The following is an 18,715-nucleotide window of genomic DNA, read 5'->3' on the forward strand; positions in this document are numbered from 1 at the left end:
TAAAAGATAGTTGGAGTAAGAGAACGATGGGAGGAAAGAGATGAAGAGAGCTGATAAAGAGGAATATCTGATTTTTATTTTAAAAGCTTTGATACTCCAATCTATTTTTTTTTTTTTTTTTTTTTTTATCTCTGACACCATAAACCTGGGTCAAAATTCGAAAGTCAGCTCTCACATGTTTTTATAAAATATTTCATTTTTTGTCTTTGGTTCAGCTCTGGTGTCTGTTGCAAGTGTACTGTTGTCAAGCTGTGTGTCGTCCAGTTGCTCTGGTGTTTACACACATTGCCACACACGCTGTGCTGCTTCCTCCTGCTCTTTGATACTTGGTTTTTGTGACCCTTGGAAAACAGGGCTGTGGAGGGTGCCTAGGTAGGAGTCGTTTGCCCAGGTAGGACCAGTTACAGCCACAGGGTGAAGCCATTGCATACGCATGCATATCACTCACTTCTCACACCTCTGCACTTCTGTCTCTTTCTCTCATTTTTCACTCAATCAGTTCAGTTCGCTCTTGCAAGGTATGCCACTGCGAGAGACCTCAAGAGGGAGAATGACTACATCCCACCCTAGAACTTTCTGGAACTGGAAACAAGCTTCACCTTTAGATGGAGGCCATACAGGTCGGCACCCACTGAAAGGGTTTTTAAGCTTTGGAATTACACGTGTCGTTTCTACAGTTGAATCAGAATTGGTAGTGTAGTGTATCCGTGGGTTCGACATTTTTTTAATCAGCTTGACCCACAATTTTTAGCAGAGGCAGAGTGTCGAGTGAGGCCACCCGTTTCATTACTAACACGTGGGCTCACTGAATGTGCCATCTCTTCCATGCCAGGGTAGGGCTGCTTTGCTCTCAAGTGTTCTCTTGCTTCCCTTCTTGTTCTGTTACCAGTTTAGCTTTACGCTCATGAACACTTCCTGCTGACTAGCTGCCTCCTTTTGGGTTGGGTTCTCGCTTAACCTGAATGCCATTTGCTTGTCTTGTTCTCGTTTTTGTTCTGCTCTATCTTATTTATCTTCGCTTATAGCTATCACCACTTAATCGAGGATGAACCCCAACGACAAATCATCAGGATCTGCATCGCTTTTTCTTGTTTCCTTTGTCTATAATGTATACATTGTATGCGTTAATTATAGATATACTGGGAGCGAATATGAACAGGTCTGTCGTGTCACACGTGTGTTGGTGTATGACCTGTTTCTGCGTTTTGGGTTTGTCATTGGATCAACCCTGCTACTTTTCAGTGGTGTCGATCTAACAGTTGAGTCCATGCACACATCTTTACACAGTAAACCAGTGACCATCACATCAAGCCTTAAAGGGGCATGAAAGAGAGATAGAAAACAAACTCCATTTTGTGAATGCCATGCCATGTTATGATCTGTGGAGTAAAATTTTAATAGGCTTTTGTTTAGTTTGTGGTGAGGTGATCTCCATCCTCTCACCGCTCTTAAAGGCACATATGTGATTTCAGGTTTTTGTTGTTTCTTTAACAGATGGACTGTCTTATTTTACTCTGGCAAAAGAGAGGTTTTTTTTTTTTTAGATCTTAATGCTTTTGTTTTGTAGTTGTTTTTCATTTTTTTTATTGCTGGAAAATTAAAGTTCCGTATGAATCACGTATGCCCACGGCCAAACCACAAGAGAGAGAACAAGGGCCGTCTCATCTGAACTGTAGAGCATTCAGAGACCTGATGTTTGGTGCGGATTACACATTTTTATTTTGCTCAAAGAGGCTAGAATGATGTGTCTGGGAGATGTTTGATGAAAAAAATGTTCGTAAAATGTATTTCCTTGAGGAACATTGCAAAAACAGATGACTGAAGTGCTATTGATTATACCACTGTAAATATACGGTAAATTCCTGAAATGAGAAATATCTGAATTAACACGTATAGAGTCCAGCCAAGATAAACTTGTGAACAATGCGTCAAACTCATAACTCCTGTGTTTCCGTCCGACTCAATGGAGACGTGTAGATACCGACATGGCAAATGCTGTTGTTTTTGCTGTTCTGTTATGTTGTAAGTGGAAGGGCTAAAGAGAGACTGCCATCATCAATGCTAGCAGACCAGGGGCTGTGTGATGTCTCAACCCCCACAGCCACAACTGATGGATATCAATAGAAGTAAGACCTTCATCAGATTAACACACTGAGAGGAAATCGCTCACATTGCTTCTCCAGTGTCTCTCTTGCTAACGCCATATACACGTGGCCCCTCACTGTACAGATCGCTTGGCCACTTGGAAGCAGAGAGTATATATAAATATATAGATAAGAGAATAAACTAAGGAAAAAAGGAGAGAGAGTCTATTTTTAAGGTTTTAACTATTTGAAGGTGTTCTGGTTTTTTTCTGGCTTTGCTAAATTCAACATTTTCTTTCTTATTTCATGGTTCAGTTTGCTTTGGTTAAATGTCCAAACAATGTGTTTTGCACTTTTTAGTTTCTTCCATTTGGTATGCTTGTTTCTCAGCACTGAATATGTTGTATTGTGTTAACTGTGCCAATTAAACATACAGAAAACAAATTGTTGGTTGTGTGTGTGGTATTGAAAGAATGTTATGTTGATATTACAGTTTTTCTCCATTACTTTGGCTCATTTCACGAAACAGAAATTACATTCTCAAAGCTCTAAGTGCATTTGGCAAAATAGCCTATATGGTTCAGCACAACTACATAGATCACCTTCAAAAGGTCATATCTCAGCCAAAACAGTTAACTCAAGCTTCAAAACCAAATCATTTTCTCATAAAAATAGTCAGTGCCCCCAAAATAAAAACTTCCTTCTCGATTGCTGTGGCTCATCTCTCTCTCGGAAAAAAGGACATTCTCAAAGCTTTAAATACATTTGCCAAAATAACCTAGATGGTTTAGCAAAACACTATGGCACACCTGCAAAAGGTCAAAACGAATTCCTTTTCTCATACAAATAGTCAGTGCCCCCAAAATGAAAAGTCCCTTTGTCATTGTTTAAACACTGCAGGTCAAAATGTTTAGATGTTTTGTCAGTATGGCAGTGGACCATAGAAATATCCCTCATGTGCACATTTCAATCTTGGCTTAGTCCTTTGACACTGAATGGTTACTGTAGTAGATATTTTCTTTCCAGAATACTATGTGTATCAAACAGAAAAAAGATGAATTCAAGAGGAGCCAACAATGTTTCACATCACATACTGTATTGCACTTATACTGCCATGGAAATTGTTACAGTAATTGCAAAACAGAAACAGAAAATGTACAGCAAAAAATACTGTCAAACAAAAAGCACATCAAAAATAAAATGAAGTATAGCCTACACTACAGTAACAAAACATACAGTAGGAAAGTAAAGCAAAGCTGGAGTTCATCCTCACTCTCCTGCTCATCCTCGCGCTCACGTCTGTCTGGCCATAGATTTTCGTCAACATCGCATCTGATATTCTCCCTTGCTATGCAACGGGGGAAGAATCGCCGTGCATGCCGCAAAAAAGAAAAAAACTCCTCAATAGGATTGAGGAATGGGGAGTAAGGTGATAGGAGCACCATCAGCATCCTTGGATGGGCAGTGAACCACGCCCTGATGAGCGGGCCACGGTGAAAGCTCACATTGTCCCACACAATCACATATGTAGGCAAGTGAGGCCCTACCAAACCCCCCTCATGTAGAGGGATGAGATCAGCATGCAGGTGGTCCAAGAACACCAGGAGCTTCTGGGTGTTGTATGGGCCAATACTTGGAATGTGGGTGACTACACCATTTTCTGAAATTGCAGCACACATAGTGATGTTGCCCCCGCGCTGTCCTGGGACATCCACCGTTGCCCGGTGGCCGACGATATTCCGGCCACGCCGTCTTCCTTTGGCCAGGTTGAACCCAGCTTCATCAACAAAAATGAGGGTGTGAGGGTTCTCATTTGCCTCCAGCTCCATTATTCTCTACAATACAGTAAACACAATATTACTGTAAACATTTTTTTTTTTTTTTTTTTACATTTAGTCATTTAGCAGACGCTTTTGTCCAAAGCGACGTACAAGGGAGAGAACAGTCAAGCTAAGAGCAATAAAAAAGCATGGTGTAACAATAAATACTACTTTACATGAGAATTTAGAAAAACAACAACCTAGAAAAGAGGAAAAAGAAGTGCAGGAATGTAACTGCTGAAGTGCAAGTTAAGCGCTAGTCAGGTGCCAGTTAGGAGGGGAGGTGCTCTCTGAAGAGTTGGGTCTTCAAAAGCTTCTTGAAGGTAGAGAGGGACGCCCCTGCTCTGGTAGTACTAGGCAGTTCGTTCCACCAACGTGGAACTACAAATGAAAATAGTCTGGATTGCCGTGCTTGCACGGACGGCAGTGCCAAACGACGCTCACTAGACGAGCGCAGCGTCCTGGGTGTAACATTTGCCCTTACAAGAGCATTTAGGTAGGTGGGAGCAGAACCAGTAAGCACTCTGTAGGCAAGCATAAGTGACTTGAACTTAATGCGAGCAGCTACTGGCAGCCAGTGGAGCTCGATGAGTAGCGGGGTGACGTGTGCCCTTTTCGGTTGGTTGAACACCAGACGCGCCGCCGCGTTCTGGATCATCTGTAGTGGTTTCACCACGCAAGCCGGCAGGCCCGTTAGGAGGGCGTTGCAGTAGTCAAGGCGGGAGCTCACCAAGGTTTGCACCAGCAGCTGGGTGGCATACTGGGTTAGGTACGGCCTGATTTTGTAAATTGGTTATGCAGTAGAATCAGACAACAAATTACATGGAAATGTTCTGTGTTCTCTGCAAGTTCAATAAACTGGGCTCTATGCTCCACTGCTAAGAGGTCATAATGATATACAACGCATAACACTGTACAATATACTAGGCGTAGTGCACACCACTGCTTTACCTGTACATACTGATAGCGCAACTCCTTGGTTCTCTCAGAGTTCCTTTCAAATGGAACTCTGTAGAGTTGCTTCATGCTCATCTGATTTTTAATCAGGACCCTGTCAATTGTCGAGATGCTGACAGCGTTTACGTTCTGGAAGATGCCAGCATTGTCCTCTAGGATTGTGGTCCGGATTTCTCGCAGTGTGATGGAATTGTTGGCCACGACAATATTGCAGATTTCCTGTTCCTGTTGTTGGCTGAAAATTGCTCTTCTGCCACCCGTACCAGGTTGTCTTGCAATCCTAGACATTAGAATTCACAAATAGACACTATTACCATTTGTAGTTAGTTGTTTTACTTTTACTTTAGTTCAATACATTTGAATACTACAGTTAGTAACTCTACCACCAATAATTCCATAGTTGACTGAGCACATACCTGTTTTCCCTGCGGAATGTTTGGATGATCGAGGACACTGTAGAGCGTGGCACATTAGGCTGAACTCGACGACCTGCCTCTGCCATTGTGAGGCCATGGTTGACCACATGGTCCACAAGTGTAGCCCGAATTGCATCTGGCACAGCCTGTTGTCTTCATCCTCCTCTGCCTCTTCCCCCTACTCCACCACCACGCACCCTTGCTCCTCTTCCTCCTCGTCCTCGAACAGGCAGTTGCCCTTGTTCGTTTACCTGGCCAGGTGCTTCCATGTTCATGCTGTAAACTGTACTGAACTTTGTCAAGCCCTAGATATTTGATGGACACATTTATACTCCTGGATAGCACCTGTCAGCTAACTAAAATTACTGTGTGATTGGTGATTGGATGTGAGAAACTCCCCCTTGATTAGTAAAGTTCTAGTTGCACCTGAAAATGAAGCCGATGATCCAAGAGAACCATATTACAGTATATACCATGATGTTTTTCATGGTATTATGTGCCTGAACGATTTTGACAGTGGAGTGAACTATTGTGCAGGTGATGATGTACACAAGGAAATTATGCCAACATGTTTTGCAGAAAACAACCACTTGACTGAGAAGCAACAGTCAGTTTAGACCAGCAAGATGTATTCAATTGGTAATTGGGCTAACTGAAGGCAAATGTACCTAACCGTTTGCACAGATGTGCTAAATCATTTGAAATGTGTGCAAGCTGTAGGCAATTGTACTTGTCATTTGCAAGGAGTTTCTAAAACAATTGCAATTTGATTAAAGGAATGAGAAATTCAAATCTGTTGTGAGCAAGTGCCCAGTGGTTTGGAGGTTAGGGAACTCAACTTTATTAAACGGAACAAAACCAGTGGCACACTTGGTTAAATGAACAGTAATGAATACAGAGTGGCGTACTACATTGTGCCCCCCCCCCCCCCCAAGTCATAAACTTACGGTGGGCTAGGGGCGACCTACAGATACAGGTACAAAAATATATACTTTTACTTGGGGCAGCAGCATCAGAGCCAGTGAAACTAAGCAACTGAACAAGCTAAAGAATAAAGAAAATAATAACTTAAAACAATACTGTCCAGCATCAACCATCAACCAAGTTAGCAACAGTCTCCCAGACACAGCATGCAACACAGGTTTGTTCTGTGCAAAAACATGGCGTAAGGCAGTGACACCTGCCGTAGAGATTTTTCAGCCTAATAAAGCTGGTTTCTACAGACGGCTGTTTTTCACTGATGGTTTTGCACTCTTCTTGACGGATAGTCTCGCACTCTTTCTGGTACTTGTCCTCCTTGGAGATGGAGAAAGGCTTGAGGGACCTGGCAGGTCAGACGATTCCTCATCGCTGTCATTGAGCATCTGAATCACTTGAGCGGGTGAATATGTCTTCATTTTTGAAGCTGTAGGAGTCACGAAGCAATGCACATGTTATTAAAATCTCAGTTAATGTTGTTAATATTTAATGTCCATTGATCACCAAAATCTAGATTAGTCAGAATCAGATCAGAAATCTAGGCAGTAGAAATCTTGGACAGTAGCTCGGAAAATATCTTTTGTCTGACATGCATTGATATTTTTGTATATTTCACCTAACTAAAAACACTGATGCAAAAGTGCCATATAGGGTGATATTCTAAAAAAAAACGTGAGTAATGAGAGTAAAAGGAATGTAGTAAAGTATTTGTAAATCAAATGTAAACATACCCATAGCCGTTCGTGTGGGTGCTCTCTTCTTGAAGGATTGGCTCGCACTCCTATTGACGGATAGCCTCGCACTCCTCTTGACGGATAGTCTCGCACTCTTTCTGGTACTTGTCCGCCTTGGAGATGGAAGAAGGCTTGAGGGACCTGGCAGGTCAGGGGAGCTGCGGTGTGTTGGGAGAGGGGAGGGGACAGGTGCACTCATTGGAGCCTCAGAAGAAACACTGGGCAGTTGGGGAGAGGAAGAGAATAAAATGAAATTGGAAAATGTTACACAAACAACCCAGCAATCCAGTAGCAAAAACACATGCAAGCATACAGGGCACAAGCAAAAATAAAACTACACTAACCACATTACCGAGTAAGCATACCTGAACGAATACAACAGACATCGTAAAATATCAATAATAATAAATAAAACACAATATGCCTATATTGTTGTGCAGCTGTGATGATATATACAGTAATTACAGGTCCTCGAATTTGACGAACGCAACTTGGTACATAGTAATAATATATATATTACAAACAACATGTATAAGTTGTCATAAGCGCCTAACATATTAGCAACTAGTTCATGAACTACTGCATGCTAATAGTATGATGGGTGTGTGCAACCATAAATGCAGATGTGTACTTACAAGTCCAAGATAGGGTCCAGTCGTTTCTCAAAACACATCCATTCAAAGGAATCCATGCTAGACCAAGGGTCATCTGAAAGGCATTCACTACTGCATTCACTGAGGCTGTCGAATTCTGCATCGCTGTCATAGAGCATCTGAAGCACTGGAGCGCGTGAATCGGCCTTTGTCATTTTTGAAGCTGTAGGAGTCACGAAGCAATGCACATGTTATAAAAATCTCAGTTACTGTTGTTAATATTTAATGTCCATTGATCACCAAAATCTAGATTAGTCAGAATCAGATCAGAAATCTAGGCAGTAGAAATCTGGGACAGTAGCTCGGAAAATATTTTTTGTCTGACATGCATTGATATTTTTGTATATTTCACCTAACTAAAAGAACTGATGCAAAAGTGCCATATATGGTTATATTCTAAAAAACCTCAGAAAAAATAATGTGAGAGTAAAATGAATGTAGTAAAGTATTTGTAAATCAAATGTAAACATACCCATAGCCGTTCGTGTGGGTGCTCTCTTCTTGAAGGATTGGCTCGCACTCCTCTTGAGGGATTGGCTTACACTCCTCTTGGCGGATAGTCTCGCACTCTTTCTGGTACTTGTCCGCCTTGGAGATAGAAGAAGGCTTGAGGGACCTGGCAGGTCAGGGGAGCTGCGGTGTGTGGGGAGAGGGGAGGGGACAGGTGCACTCATTGGAGCCTCAGAAGAAACACTGGGCAGTTGGGGAGAGGAAGAGAATAAAATCAAATTGGCAAATGTTACACAAACAACCCAGCAATCCAGTAGCAAAAACACATGCAAGCATACAGGGCACAAGCAAAAATAAAACTACACTAACCACATTACCGAGTAAGCATACCTGAACGAATACAACAGACATTGTAAAATATCAATAATAATAAATAAAACACAATATGCCTATATTGTTGTGCAGCTATGATGATATATACAGTAATTATGTGTCCTCGAATTGGACGAACAGAACTTGGTACATAGTAATAATATATATATATAACATGTATAAGTTGTCATAAGCGCCTAACATATTAGCAACTAGTTCATGAACTACTGCATGCAAATAGTATGATGCGTGTTTGCAATCATAAATGCAGATGTGAACTTACAAGTCGAGGAGAGGGTCCAGTCGTTCCTCAAAACACATCCATTCAAAGGAATCCATGCTAGCTCCACGTGAAGGGTCATCTGAAAGGCATTCACTGAGGCTGTCGGATTCCTCATCGCTGTCATAGAGCATCTGAATCACTTGAGCGCGTGAATGGAACTTTGTCATTTTTGAAGCTGCAAGAGTCACAAAGCAATGCACATGTTATAATAACCGGTCACTGTTGTTAATAATGAATGCCCATTGATCACCAAACTCTAGATTAGTCATAATCAGATCAGTTGTTTATTTCACCTAACTAAAAACATTCATGCAAAAGTGCCATATATGGTTATATTCTAGAAAACCTCAGCAAAAATAACATGATAATAAAAGGAATGTAGTAAAGTATTTGTATATAAATCAAATGTAAACATACCCGTGCAAAAATTGCTCAGACTTTTGTTAAAAACACATACCGGTATATTTAAATATTTCTGGCCAATATTTTGGACCTTGTAAACATAGGTGTTTAGTCCTCTCCAAAACCAGTGTCCCTACACAATCAATTCTGGTGATAGGTGTAAACACACCTGTGATTGCCACTGCTTATGGCCCATCTGTCAAAAACAATGGCCCTGGAATGCCATTGTGGCTCTCTGACCCCCACAATCATCAGTTTCACACCTCATCAACCATCAGAACCAAAACAGTGCGAAAATATGGCCTCTTTTTTGTTGCCCCCCTATGCACCCTAGCACGAGCCTCCTTCCCACCATCGGTTTGTGAACATGGCTGGCGTAATTACTTTACAGGAGCATAATACACATGTATGCGCAGACTACAAACTTCGACGTATGTAGCCTAATAAAATTAACGCACCGCTCTGAGCATGACATATATATTTTACTGTATAATAGTCTAAGCGACATAAAGTCATATATGATTCAAAATCGCCGTGCAGTTCGTGGTAGTAGCCTAAACTCAGAGCATAATGACACGCGTTTTACTCCCTATAAGTTCAGCTGTCAGCTGTCTGTACCTCACCGCCTCACCACTGGGGTGCCCCAAGGCTCGGTGATGGGACCACTTCTCTTTGCCATTTACACCACCTCGTTGGGCCCTATCATCCGCTCGCATGGTTTTTCCTACCACTGTTATGCCGATGATACTCAACTGTTTCTGTCTTTCCCTCCTGAGGACACCACGGTCTCGACGCGGATTTCGGACTGTCTCGCTGATATATCCACATGGATGAAAAATCACCACCTTCAGCTGAACCTGGCCAAAACGGAACTGATGGTCTTCCCAGCCAAACAGGTCATCCACCACAACATCAAGATCAATACTGACTCTTTATCTCTTGCTCCATCCAAAACAGCAAGAAACCTCGGGGTCATTATTGATGACCAACTGACCTTCACGGCCCACATCGCCTCTGTCTCCAGGTCGTGCCGCTTTGCGCTATACAACATCCGCAAAATCAGGCCGTACCTAACCCAGTATGCCACCCAGCTGCTGGTGCAAACCTTGGTGAGCTCCCGCCTTGACTACTGCAACGCCCTCCTAACGGGCCTGCCGGCTTGCGTGGTGAAACCACTACAGATGATCCAGAACGCGGCGGCGCGTCTGGTGTTCAACCAACCGAAAAGGGCACACGTCACCCCGCTACTCATCGAGCTCCACTGGCTGCCAGTAGCTGCTCGCATTAAGTTCAAGTCACTTATGCTTGCCTACAGAGTGCTTACTGGTTCTGCTCCCACCTACCTAAATGCTCTTGTAAGGGCAAATGTTACACCCAGGACGCTGCGCTCGTCTAGTGAGCGTCGTTTGGCACTGCCGTCCGTGCAAGCACGGCAATCCAGACTATTTTCATTTATAGTTCCACGTTGGTGGAACGAACTGCCTAGTACTACCAGAGCAGGGGCGTCCCTCTCTACCTTCAAGAAGCTTTTGAAGACCCAACTCTTCAGAGAGCACCTCCCCTCCTAACTGGCACCTGACTAGCGCTTAACTTGCACTTCAGCAGTTACATTCCTGCACTTCTTTTTCCTCTTTTCTAGGTTGTTGTTTTTCTAATTCTCATGTAAAGTAGTATTTATTGTTACACCATGCTTTTTTATTGCTCTTAGCTTGACTGTTCTCTCCCTTGTACGTCGCTTTGGACAAAAGCGTCTGCTAAATGACTAAATGTAAATGTAAATAAGTTAATCAACATATGTATTACACGAGCTAGTCAAACGAATATAACTTACTCTTCACAAATATCTTTAGCGGGGTCAAGTGGATACGTTCGTCCTGACTGTCTTCACCACTTTCATGCAAGGTGTAGTTCTCGTCCTCGTTCTTCAGAGCAGGTTATAATTGAAGTTCAACATGGTCTTGTTTATACTGGCGAAAGGGGGTGTTTTCGCGGTTTTTCCTTGCTACGTCATGACCCAATAGCGATCGCCGATTTACCATGCGCTTATCACATGAATAGACCTAATTTGTTAATGGGTTGGCCATTAGCAGCTGCTGCCTCAGAGATTTTGGTTTTATTCTCCTTTCAAAGGGTTAATTAATTTTAGTTTCGAGCGGTATATATTTGAAAAGTAAAATACTCTGGGTTCCTGTGAGTGTTATTGTGATGTCTCTAGCACAAAAACTCGCATTTCCCTACGCCGACTTATCAATATCGGCGCATATCATACCAGGAGGTAACACAGTGTGCCTCTCAGAAGGAAAATGTGGGGGTATAAACACTTGAAAGAGACACAGATTTTCCAGGATGAAAAACCATGTTCATGTAAGTGAAAACATATTACCAAGCATGCACACATGTAGCAGACCCACTACAGACCCCTGAGAACGTGATAGACGAGATTAAAGAGGTATTCAGTAACTAACAGGTAACCAAAAGGTATAAAGGCCTTCAATAACTGCTTGAGACCCCGCATTCGGTTATGTTAATTAAAATCTACGTGTATGTTGTTTTTGTACAGACTGTCCCATACTATCTCCAAAATATGCATGTTGCCATCTTTCTGCTACCAGCGAAAAATAACAGACTACAAGGCAAATCACTTATCTTAATGCGTCACCAGCTTCAGGGATTGCAATTGTTCTCACAACGACCACGAAGTCATCTTAAGTAAACACATCGATTCCCTAAGGACTTGAAAGCCACAATCTGGTGAATAAAATAAATCCAAGGTGTCAGGTGCTAGAGCTGTAACGTTAATCTATGCAACAATCTGACTCTTGGTATGGTATGGTTTAAAAGGCAACTAGTTTTGGTACCATCGTCAAATTAATTTCGATAGCATATGGTCATGTGAAGGACAGATAAACACCTGTCTTTCCCACTAGCCATCCAGGATATGCCCTATGTAGATCTGTGTACCGGGCTGGAATGCCCTGCAAAAAATGGAAGCTTTCACAGCATGACATTGCCAGCTACACTTCCAAAAGACACCAGTTAGTGTGTTGGCAAGGTTCTATCAGTGTCAACTGGGTTGTTGGTGGTGTTTGCAAGGGTTCTTCATGCCTTTTAGGTAGTTAGCTTGCTAGTTTTGGAACATAACTCCTTATTGCTGCCACAAGAAACCGCGGGGTGTGAGTTAAGAGTTGTCTGTAACCAAGGACATCCTTTTAGACCATACTGTAATGTATTGGAAGGAATTGCTAGATACAATCTTACCAGTTTGTCAAATAAAACAACATTTTAAAGAAGCCTTCAAAGCATAGCAGACGTAGGGGTGTGATTGATAGTACGTGTCCACAAGCCCTCAATGCCATTTGAATGCGAGCTTTATTTGCATCAACGTTTGCAGCGAAAGTAAATTGTATCTCTTTTTGGTTAGCCTTGACAACTTATTTTCTGTATCAGCTAATTAGCTGAGAAATCAGATGCCATTTGAATGCGAGCTTTATTTGCATCAACGTTTGCAGCAAAAGTAAATTGTATCACAATCTCTTTTTGGTTAGCCGTGAGAACTTATTTTCTGTATCAGCTAATTAGCTGAGAAATCAGAACATGTTTAATTTTGTGCAAGTCCGTACGTTTTCAGTGGTTAGCTATCAAGTAGTCAACAGTTGCTAACCTATCAAGGTATTCGTAAACATTGTCGACTACTGTTTTCACTGTGTTCTTATTTAGCTGGGAGAATCCTGCAGCTACTCCACTCCATGCTTGCTCCAATATGAAATTGTAGGTGTGTCAGAGCTGTAATGGTTCCATTTTGTTTATTTTCAGTTATCTGATGGGCTACATGAAGGATTGACAGGCGCGCCGTACTTAAATAAGAACTCTTTTTATTAGAGAGAACTTTACACTAGAGACAAAAACAATCGACATCGGTCCTTTATTGAGTTATAATCGGCAAAATGGCCACACAATGTAACCATATGGGACACGCATCATCGACAAAGTAAACCGTTTGTTTTCGCCACTGACAGATCCATGTAATAAGGTTTATAAAACATGATAATATAAGGTTTTGAAAACATGGAAAGGATCCCTACAAACATAGAAACGTGTCTATTTATCCCAATAATTGTAAATAAACTGTAGAAAATAGAGGAAATAGGGCCTAGGTTAAAAATACCGAACACCCTTAACCATATCGTACAAACGGTAAACAACATTCTATGCAAAGATTTTAGTTGAAAGTGATACTACCGCCACTGAGTAAAAAAAACTACATTAATGCTATAGCGTCAGGTCTACCGACAGCGTTATACACATGGCAATCTTAAGAAAACAACTTAGGAATGGTCGAACCCAGCATTTTACATGTACAGGGTCAGGGTCTGTACACAGCGTTATGGAATACCAAGAACACGCAGGCACCATTGCCATTTCCATGAAGTTTATGATACACTTCTCGAAGAGGTGCCAGTTGTGAAACTTTATTTTGGAGAATGGACACTGATAGACTCATCGGCCCCTTTCTAGCTGGACAGGTGAGGTCTTTACTTCTTGTGGGTGTTTTAGAAGGAGAGTGTGAGTCAAGCCCATATGTGTTTTTGAAGGAGAGTTGGAAGAGGCCTCATTAGATCACACATGCACAGACTGATGTTACAAGTCTCCTCTTAATACTTAGCCTGCGTAAAGCGCTGCTAATGAAACTTATATATGTTATAATTTGTTAAAAGTACAGGTTTGCCTGTGTGTGATTTGGATTCTTACTTTCAGTTATAGACGGAATTGCGACTAGAAAGAAAGTTATGTGCACGATGTAGACCTTAAATCTAAATGCCTTATATTGGCTTATTTCGCCTCCATTTTATAATTCCCATTCACAGGTCGGGGGTTCACGATTTTCTACTTTGTCCTTCTGCTGATATCTGATGAAATTGAATTTGCGCTTCCAAATTATTTAGGTAATAGAATAATAAAACCAGCCTCGTGGGTATTTTGCTTTGTAAAAACATCTACTGCGGTTTTTTTTTAAATAGTCTTAGGCCTTAATCTTTTTAAAACAGGTCTAGCTATATCAAATGCAATGTCTGGTGCTTCGTCCATTTCAGACCACGACCTAGTATTTCCTCAGGCTTGCACTTCCGTGAGATGCATCTTGTTATACAAGACGTTGTATATATTATCTGTAAAGATTAGAAACGTTTCTAAACTGTCAAATGTAGATATAGGCCTACTCGTTGTGTGCACTTCATCCTGGTCGCAGGCAGGAACCATCGTTTGGAATTGGATGCGAGGGTTTGTCGGAAGGTTTAAGAGATACATCAAACATGAGGCTTTTCCCGTTGTAGTCATTTGGAAATGCCAAAAGATCTTTCAGAATACAAACCTGCGTCTGTTTATTCACTATTTAAACAATGTAAACGTTTTTCATAAATATGATCGTTAGAAACGTCCCAGCCTTTCACAGGCTCGCCTATTAAGACAGTTGCTGGACGTCTGAATGTAAACAATATACTATGCTGCTAGCTCGACCGCGATCTGATCCTCCTGACAACTTTTAAATGCATAATTAATGGTTGGCTACATGTGTTGATATAGCAATTGGTAGTTATCTGGTAGTGCCTTTAGGTGTACAAATAGAGATGTATCCTTACTTTTATGGTTCTGGGAGGTTTACTTTTTTAGCTAAGATTATCAAATGGGTTGCTTTGTGTATAACGTCATGCTGATGGTACATCATGGTACACTCTTATAATTTGTGGTCTGTTTTACGTCTTATTCCCAGCACAATATGATTTATGCATGGTCCAGTTAACATCCATTAAGTGCTTGTGAATATAAGTACAACTAAACACTTCAATCGGTAAAACAGTCATAGTACCACCATCTGGGTGAAATGTATGGCAGTTACTCTAGTACTCTTGCTTGACATGAACAACTCATACTTACCTGGCAGGGGAGATACCATGATCAAGAAGGTGGTCCACCCATGGCGAGGCTCGGCCATTGCACAACCGGCCGTTGCTGACCCGTGCGAATTTCTCAAATGTAGAAATCTCGACTGCATAATTTGTGGTAGTTGGGGACTGCGTTCGCGCTATCCCCTGATATAATGTTCAAAGAAAGAAATTTAGTTTGAGGCAACAGTGGGTAGCAGTTGGTGGTGGGGTGTCAATGTAGGATGGTCTTTACTGATATTTTGAGAGTATAATAGTACCATTCATTGCTGATGAGGTATAGATTTGATATGCATTGCTACATGTACGTCATTTTGAGATTCTTCAAAGGTTTGAGTCCCATTCTACAAGCATGATGGCAGGGAACTTTGCTTATAGGAGTTGCTGTAATGATAATGTAGCCAATTATATAGTGTAATTTACATACTTGAGATCCTAGTAGCTAGGAAGTAGTTACACTCAAGAACATTTACAACTAAATATAGGAGTCTTATATAAACCCTCTTAACCAAAGCCCCTCACTACAAGACATCCTGAAATGTGTATTTGATGCACTACTTTAATTCCTACATTTTGAGATTTTGGGCCCAAATGAGTGTCAACAACTGAAAGTTTCACGTAGATAAGGTAGGCAGTAACAAAATAGACGAAAATGTTAGAGACTTTGCTCATGTCCAGGACTGGTTATATTGAACTTGCCGAAACATTTCAGCTATGCTAAAAAAGCTTCATTAATCAATGTGCTTTATTCCAGTTGCTTGGATGCTAGATGCTTATATGTATATACAAAGAATGTTAGTGCCCCGCCCCCAAGAATACTTTAGTGCACAATCGCATACCCCCCCCCCCCCCCCCCCTTTTTATTATTAGTATTATTGTTGTTGTTTTACTCAAATTACTATTTTATTGCAAGCTGTGTCTTAGACATGGGGTAGGTTTTACTTCAACAGAGTAGATAGATAGATAGATAGATAGATACTTTATTAATCCCGAGGGAAATGTAGGTACTACCAAAATCAGAATCCAGTTCATATTCGCTGCTCTTGTAAAATAGACAACAAGTAGCTCAAGTCTACAGTGACTGTAGACACTTACGCCTTCCGATTGGTATAGAGACTACAGTCAGTGTCCAATAAGAACGCATTTCGACTAGCACTTACAGCAGTTACAGTCCTGCACTTCTTTTTTACATTTCTTATGTAAAGTAGTATTTATTGTTACACTAGGTCTCTATTGCTTGTATCTTGACTGTTCTCTCCCTTGTACTTCGCTTTGGACAAAAGCGTCTGCTAAATGACTAAATGTAAATGTACTTCGTTTGTTTTGGTGTTTGAGCGTTTTTCATGCACTTCCTCGTTACGTCAGTCTTAACGTATTACAAAGCCCTCGATCTAATTGGTCAAGGTAATGCTGACGTTTACGTCCGAAATGCATTTCGCGGCGTATGCTTTACCAGTTTGTATAAAAACGTATGTTATACATATTTACAGTATGTATGTATAATGCAATTCGATACGAACTATGATTTTACCAGCCCCTTAATCAGAAACAATTAGGGTGTAGAACATTCGGTTAAACCACCATGATCGTGAAGTGTATGGTATAGCCACCCTATATATACGGACGAGTCACCCATATTTTAGCGTGTTGTATGAAAGGAGAGAAGGTTAGCACTCCCCTTGACAAGGATGGAAGAGGCCCTAGTGGCCTGCAACACATATATGGTTAAGGCACTGTCACCTACTTCGTGGCATCTCAACCAAGTTTTTCGGGTATAATTGTTCTTGGTAGATCACACAGATGTTTTGTTGTGTCTTATGCTATTCGTCAGTCGTCGTGATCATGAAGCGACTCATTTAAAACAAACTGAAAATGGACAATAACAAAGCTACAATATAATAATAATAATAATAATACACTTTATGTGTATAGCATCTTTCATGCAAAACAATGCAGCTCAAAGTGCTTAACAGCAAAGAAATTACGTGCACAAAGAAATTACATGCACAGTGATCCAAATAAAAATAGAAAAAAATAGAGTGCATAAAGATTTAAGTAAATTTAAATAAAATGCATTACATAAGATAGAAAATACAACTCATTAAATACAAATTTTAAAAATAACAAAGTTACAATTAATAATCAAAGTTATAACGTCTCAGGAATAATTTCTTTGACATTTGATTTCAAACATGGTGCGGTACATCGTTGTGTGTAATGGCTTCTGCAGTCGTACCAGTCTATTATTTGACCACTAGGGGTCAGCAACACTCCATGTAGTTGTCTAAATTCCCTCTCTTCATACTTACAGCTGTGAGTACTGCCGTATTTGTATGCATTACACTTCTGGTGCAAGTCTGTTGCGTGTTTTTGCCAGTAAGTTTAAATGTTTGTACCTAATGTACCTAATATTTTTTTATTCCACACAAATATTTTCAGACCCCAGTCACATGAGACTCAAACTTGATCGTGCTCAGGCTAGACAAAGTGAATTGAGACTTTTTGACACATCTATTCGCTAACAATATGTTATTCCCTTACCCTTCTAGATGAACAGCTCCATGCAGTATTCATCATGCATGCTTGACAGTTAAAGCCTGCAAAATTATATGTAACTGTATGTACAGTATTATATATAACTTCTTAGAGGGCTTTATGTTGATGATTGCCCAAAGAACTGTTTGTCAACACACAATAACACAAATAAGTGTTTCGACAGTATTCTGCCTTTATGTGTGTGCGTGGGGGTGGTATCTGTATGTGTCTATGGTATGTCGGCATGGTAAGAACAACCCATTCAACCTTGGTCTCCCACTGGTCCAGCCATTATCCCATTCCCCCTTGCCCCCTGCTAGCTCCACTCTTAACATGCTCTTATCAAATTAGTCAGTAGCATCCATCATATGCGCACACACACACACACACACACACACACACACACACACACACACACACACACACACACACACACAACCACACAGACACACACACACACACACACACTCGGATCATTGCATGTGCAACCATGCTCTTGAGCTAGTCTTAATGTGTGGTTCATATGTACTAAGCCACAGGATTAAAGACATACTCATAGCTGTAAAACAGTGCCAGAATACACCGTCATCCCCACATCGTGACTCATGGGATTCCACACACTGGAATAAGGGTGTGTTAAGCGAAGAGCGAGAACACACTTCCTCTCTTTTTCCACAATCATTAGTCAACAAATGACTTGTGAAGAATGTGTGTGTGCGAAAAGTAGGTCATATGTGTATAGAGTCAAGACTCCCCGACTCCCCTCACAACCTGAACTCACAGAACTGTGGATTTGTCCTTATTAACATACCTATAGATGGGATGAGAACGAACATTGTGTGTGTGTGTGTGTGTGAGTTTTATCCGATCTTATGTACTCATTTTCATATCCAAGCATGAGCTTGAGCTCCCATGCACAGACACAGCAAAGGGACTTTGTAATTAAGTATTTCATTAATGCAGAAGAATTCATTTAAGAACCACATGCATTTCAGTGCAAATGGAGCACGACTTAATCCTAATGGGCTGGACATATGTGTGGTCTGCGTGCATGCAGAAGGGCCTTTCATTGAAGTCAGTATTTCTTCTCCA

At 41.1% G+C, this 18,715-nt stretch overlaps 2 protein-coding genes and 2 non-coding genes across 4 annotated transcripts in view; 3 read left to right on the top strand and 1 right to left on the bottom strand.

The window, feature by feature from the left end:
* The window catches only part of LOC105902557 (formin-binding protein 1), a 73,522-nt gene extending 70,994 nt beyond the window's left edge, over positions 1-2,528 (top strand). Inside the window, exon 20 of the mRNA XM_031578315.2 lies at positions 1-2,528. This exon is cut by the window's left edge and continues 77 nt beyond it. The gene's annotated coding sequence lies outside the window, so the exon portion shown is untranslated.
* A 3,563-nt stretch (positions 2,529-6,091) lies between these two features.
* Positions 6,092-12,025, bottom strand: LOC116222839. Its single transcript, XM_031577754.2, has 6 exons — positions 10,981-12,025; positions 8,748-8,922; positions 8,115-8,335; positions 7,625-7,805; positions 6,987-7,207; positions 6,092-6,682 (listed from the first exon to the last, which is right to left on the bottom strand). The coding sequence occupies exons 2-6, from the start codon at positions 8,912-8,914 to the stop codon at positions 6,495-6,497; spliced, it is 978 nt and encodes a 325-aa protein (XP_031433614.1). The 5' UTR covers positions 8,915-8,922; positions 10,981-12,025; the 3' UTR covers positions 6,092-6,494.
* A 3,047-nt stretch (positions 12,026-15,072) lies between these two features.
* Positions 15,073-15,238, top strand: LOC116223015. The gene has a single exon (XR_004164882.1). It is a non-coding gene; the product is annotated as a U1 spliceosomal RNA (small nuclear RNA).
* Positions 15,239-16,732: 1,494 nt separating this feature from the next.
* LOC116223037 lies at positions 16,733-16,859 on the top strand. Its single transcript, XR_004164904.1, has one exon. It is a non-coding gene; the product is annotated as a U6atac minor spliceosomal RNA (small nuclear RNA).
* Positions 16,860-18,715: the final 1,856 nt, after the last annotated feature.

Source organism: Clupea harengus, chromosome 12 (assembly GCF_900700415.2).
Source record: "Clupea harengus chromosome 12, Ch_v2.0.2, whole genome shotgun sequence".
Taxonomy (NCBI): Eukaryota; Metazoa; Chordata; class Actinopteri; order Clupeiformes; family Clupeidae; genus Clupea; species Clupea harengus.

What these genes read in the sequence shown, in the direction of transcription:
- LOC116222839 (XM_031577754.2), bottom strand. Translation starts at nt 8,914, where the DNA reads ATGACAAAGTTCCATTCACGCGCTCAAGTGATTCAGATGCTCTATGAC. An exon ending in ACCCACACGAACGGCTATGG is followed by an intron (nt 7,806 to 8,114) that starts GTATGTTTACAT and finishes TGACTCCTACAG; the next exon opens with CTTCAAAAATGACAAAGGCC. An exon ending in ACCCACACGAACGGCTATGG is followed by an intron (nt 6,683 to 6,986) that starts GTATGTTTACAT and finishes TGACTCCTACAG; the next exon opens with CTTCAAAAATGAAGACATAT.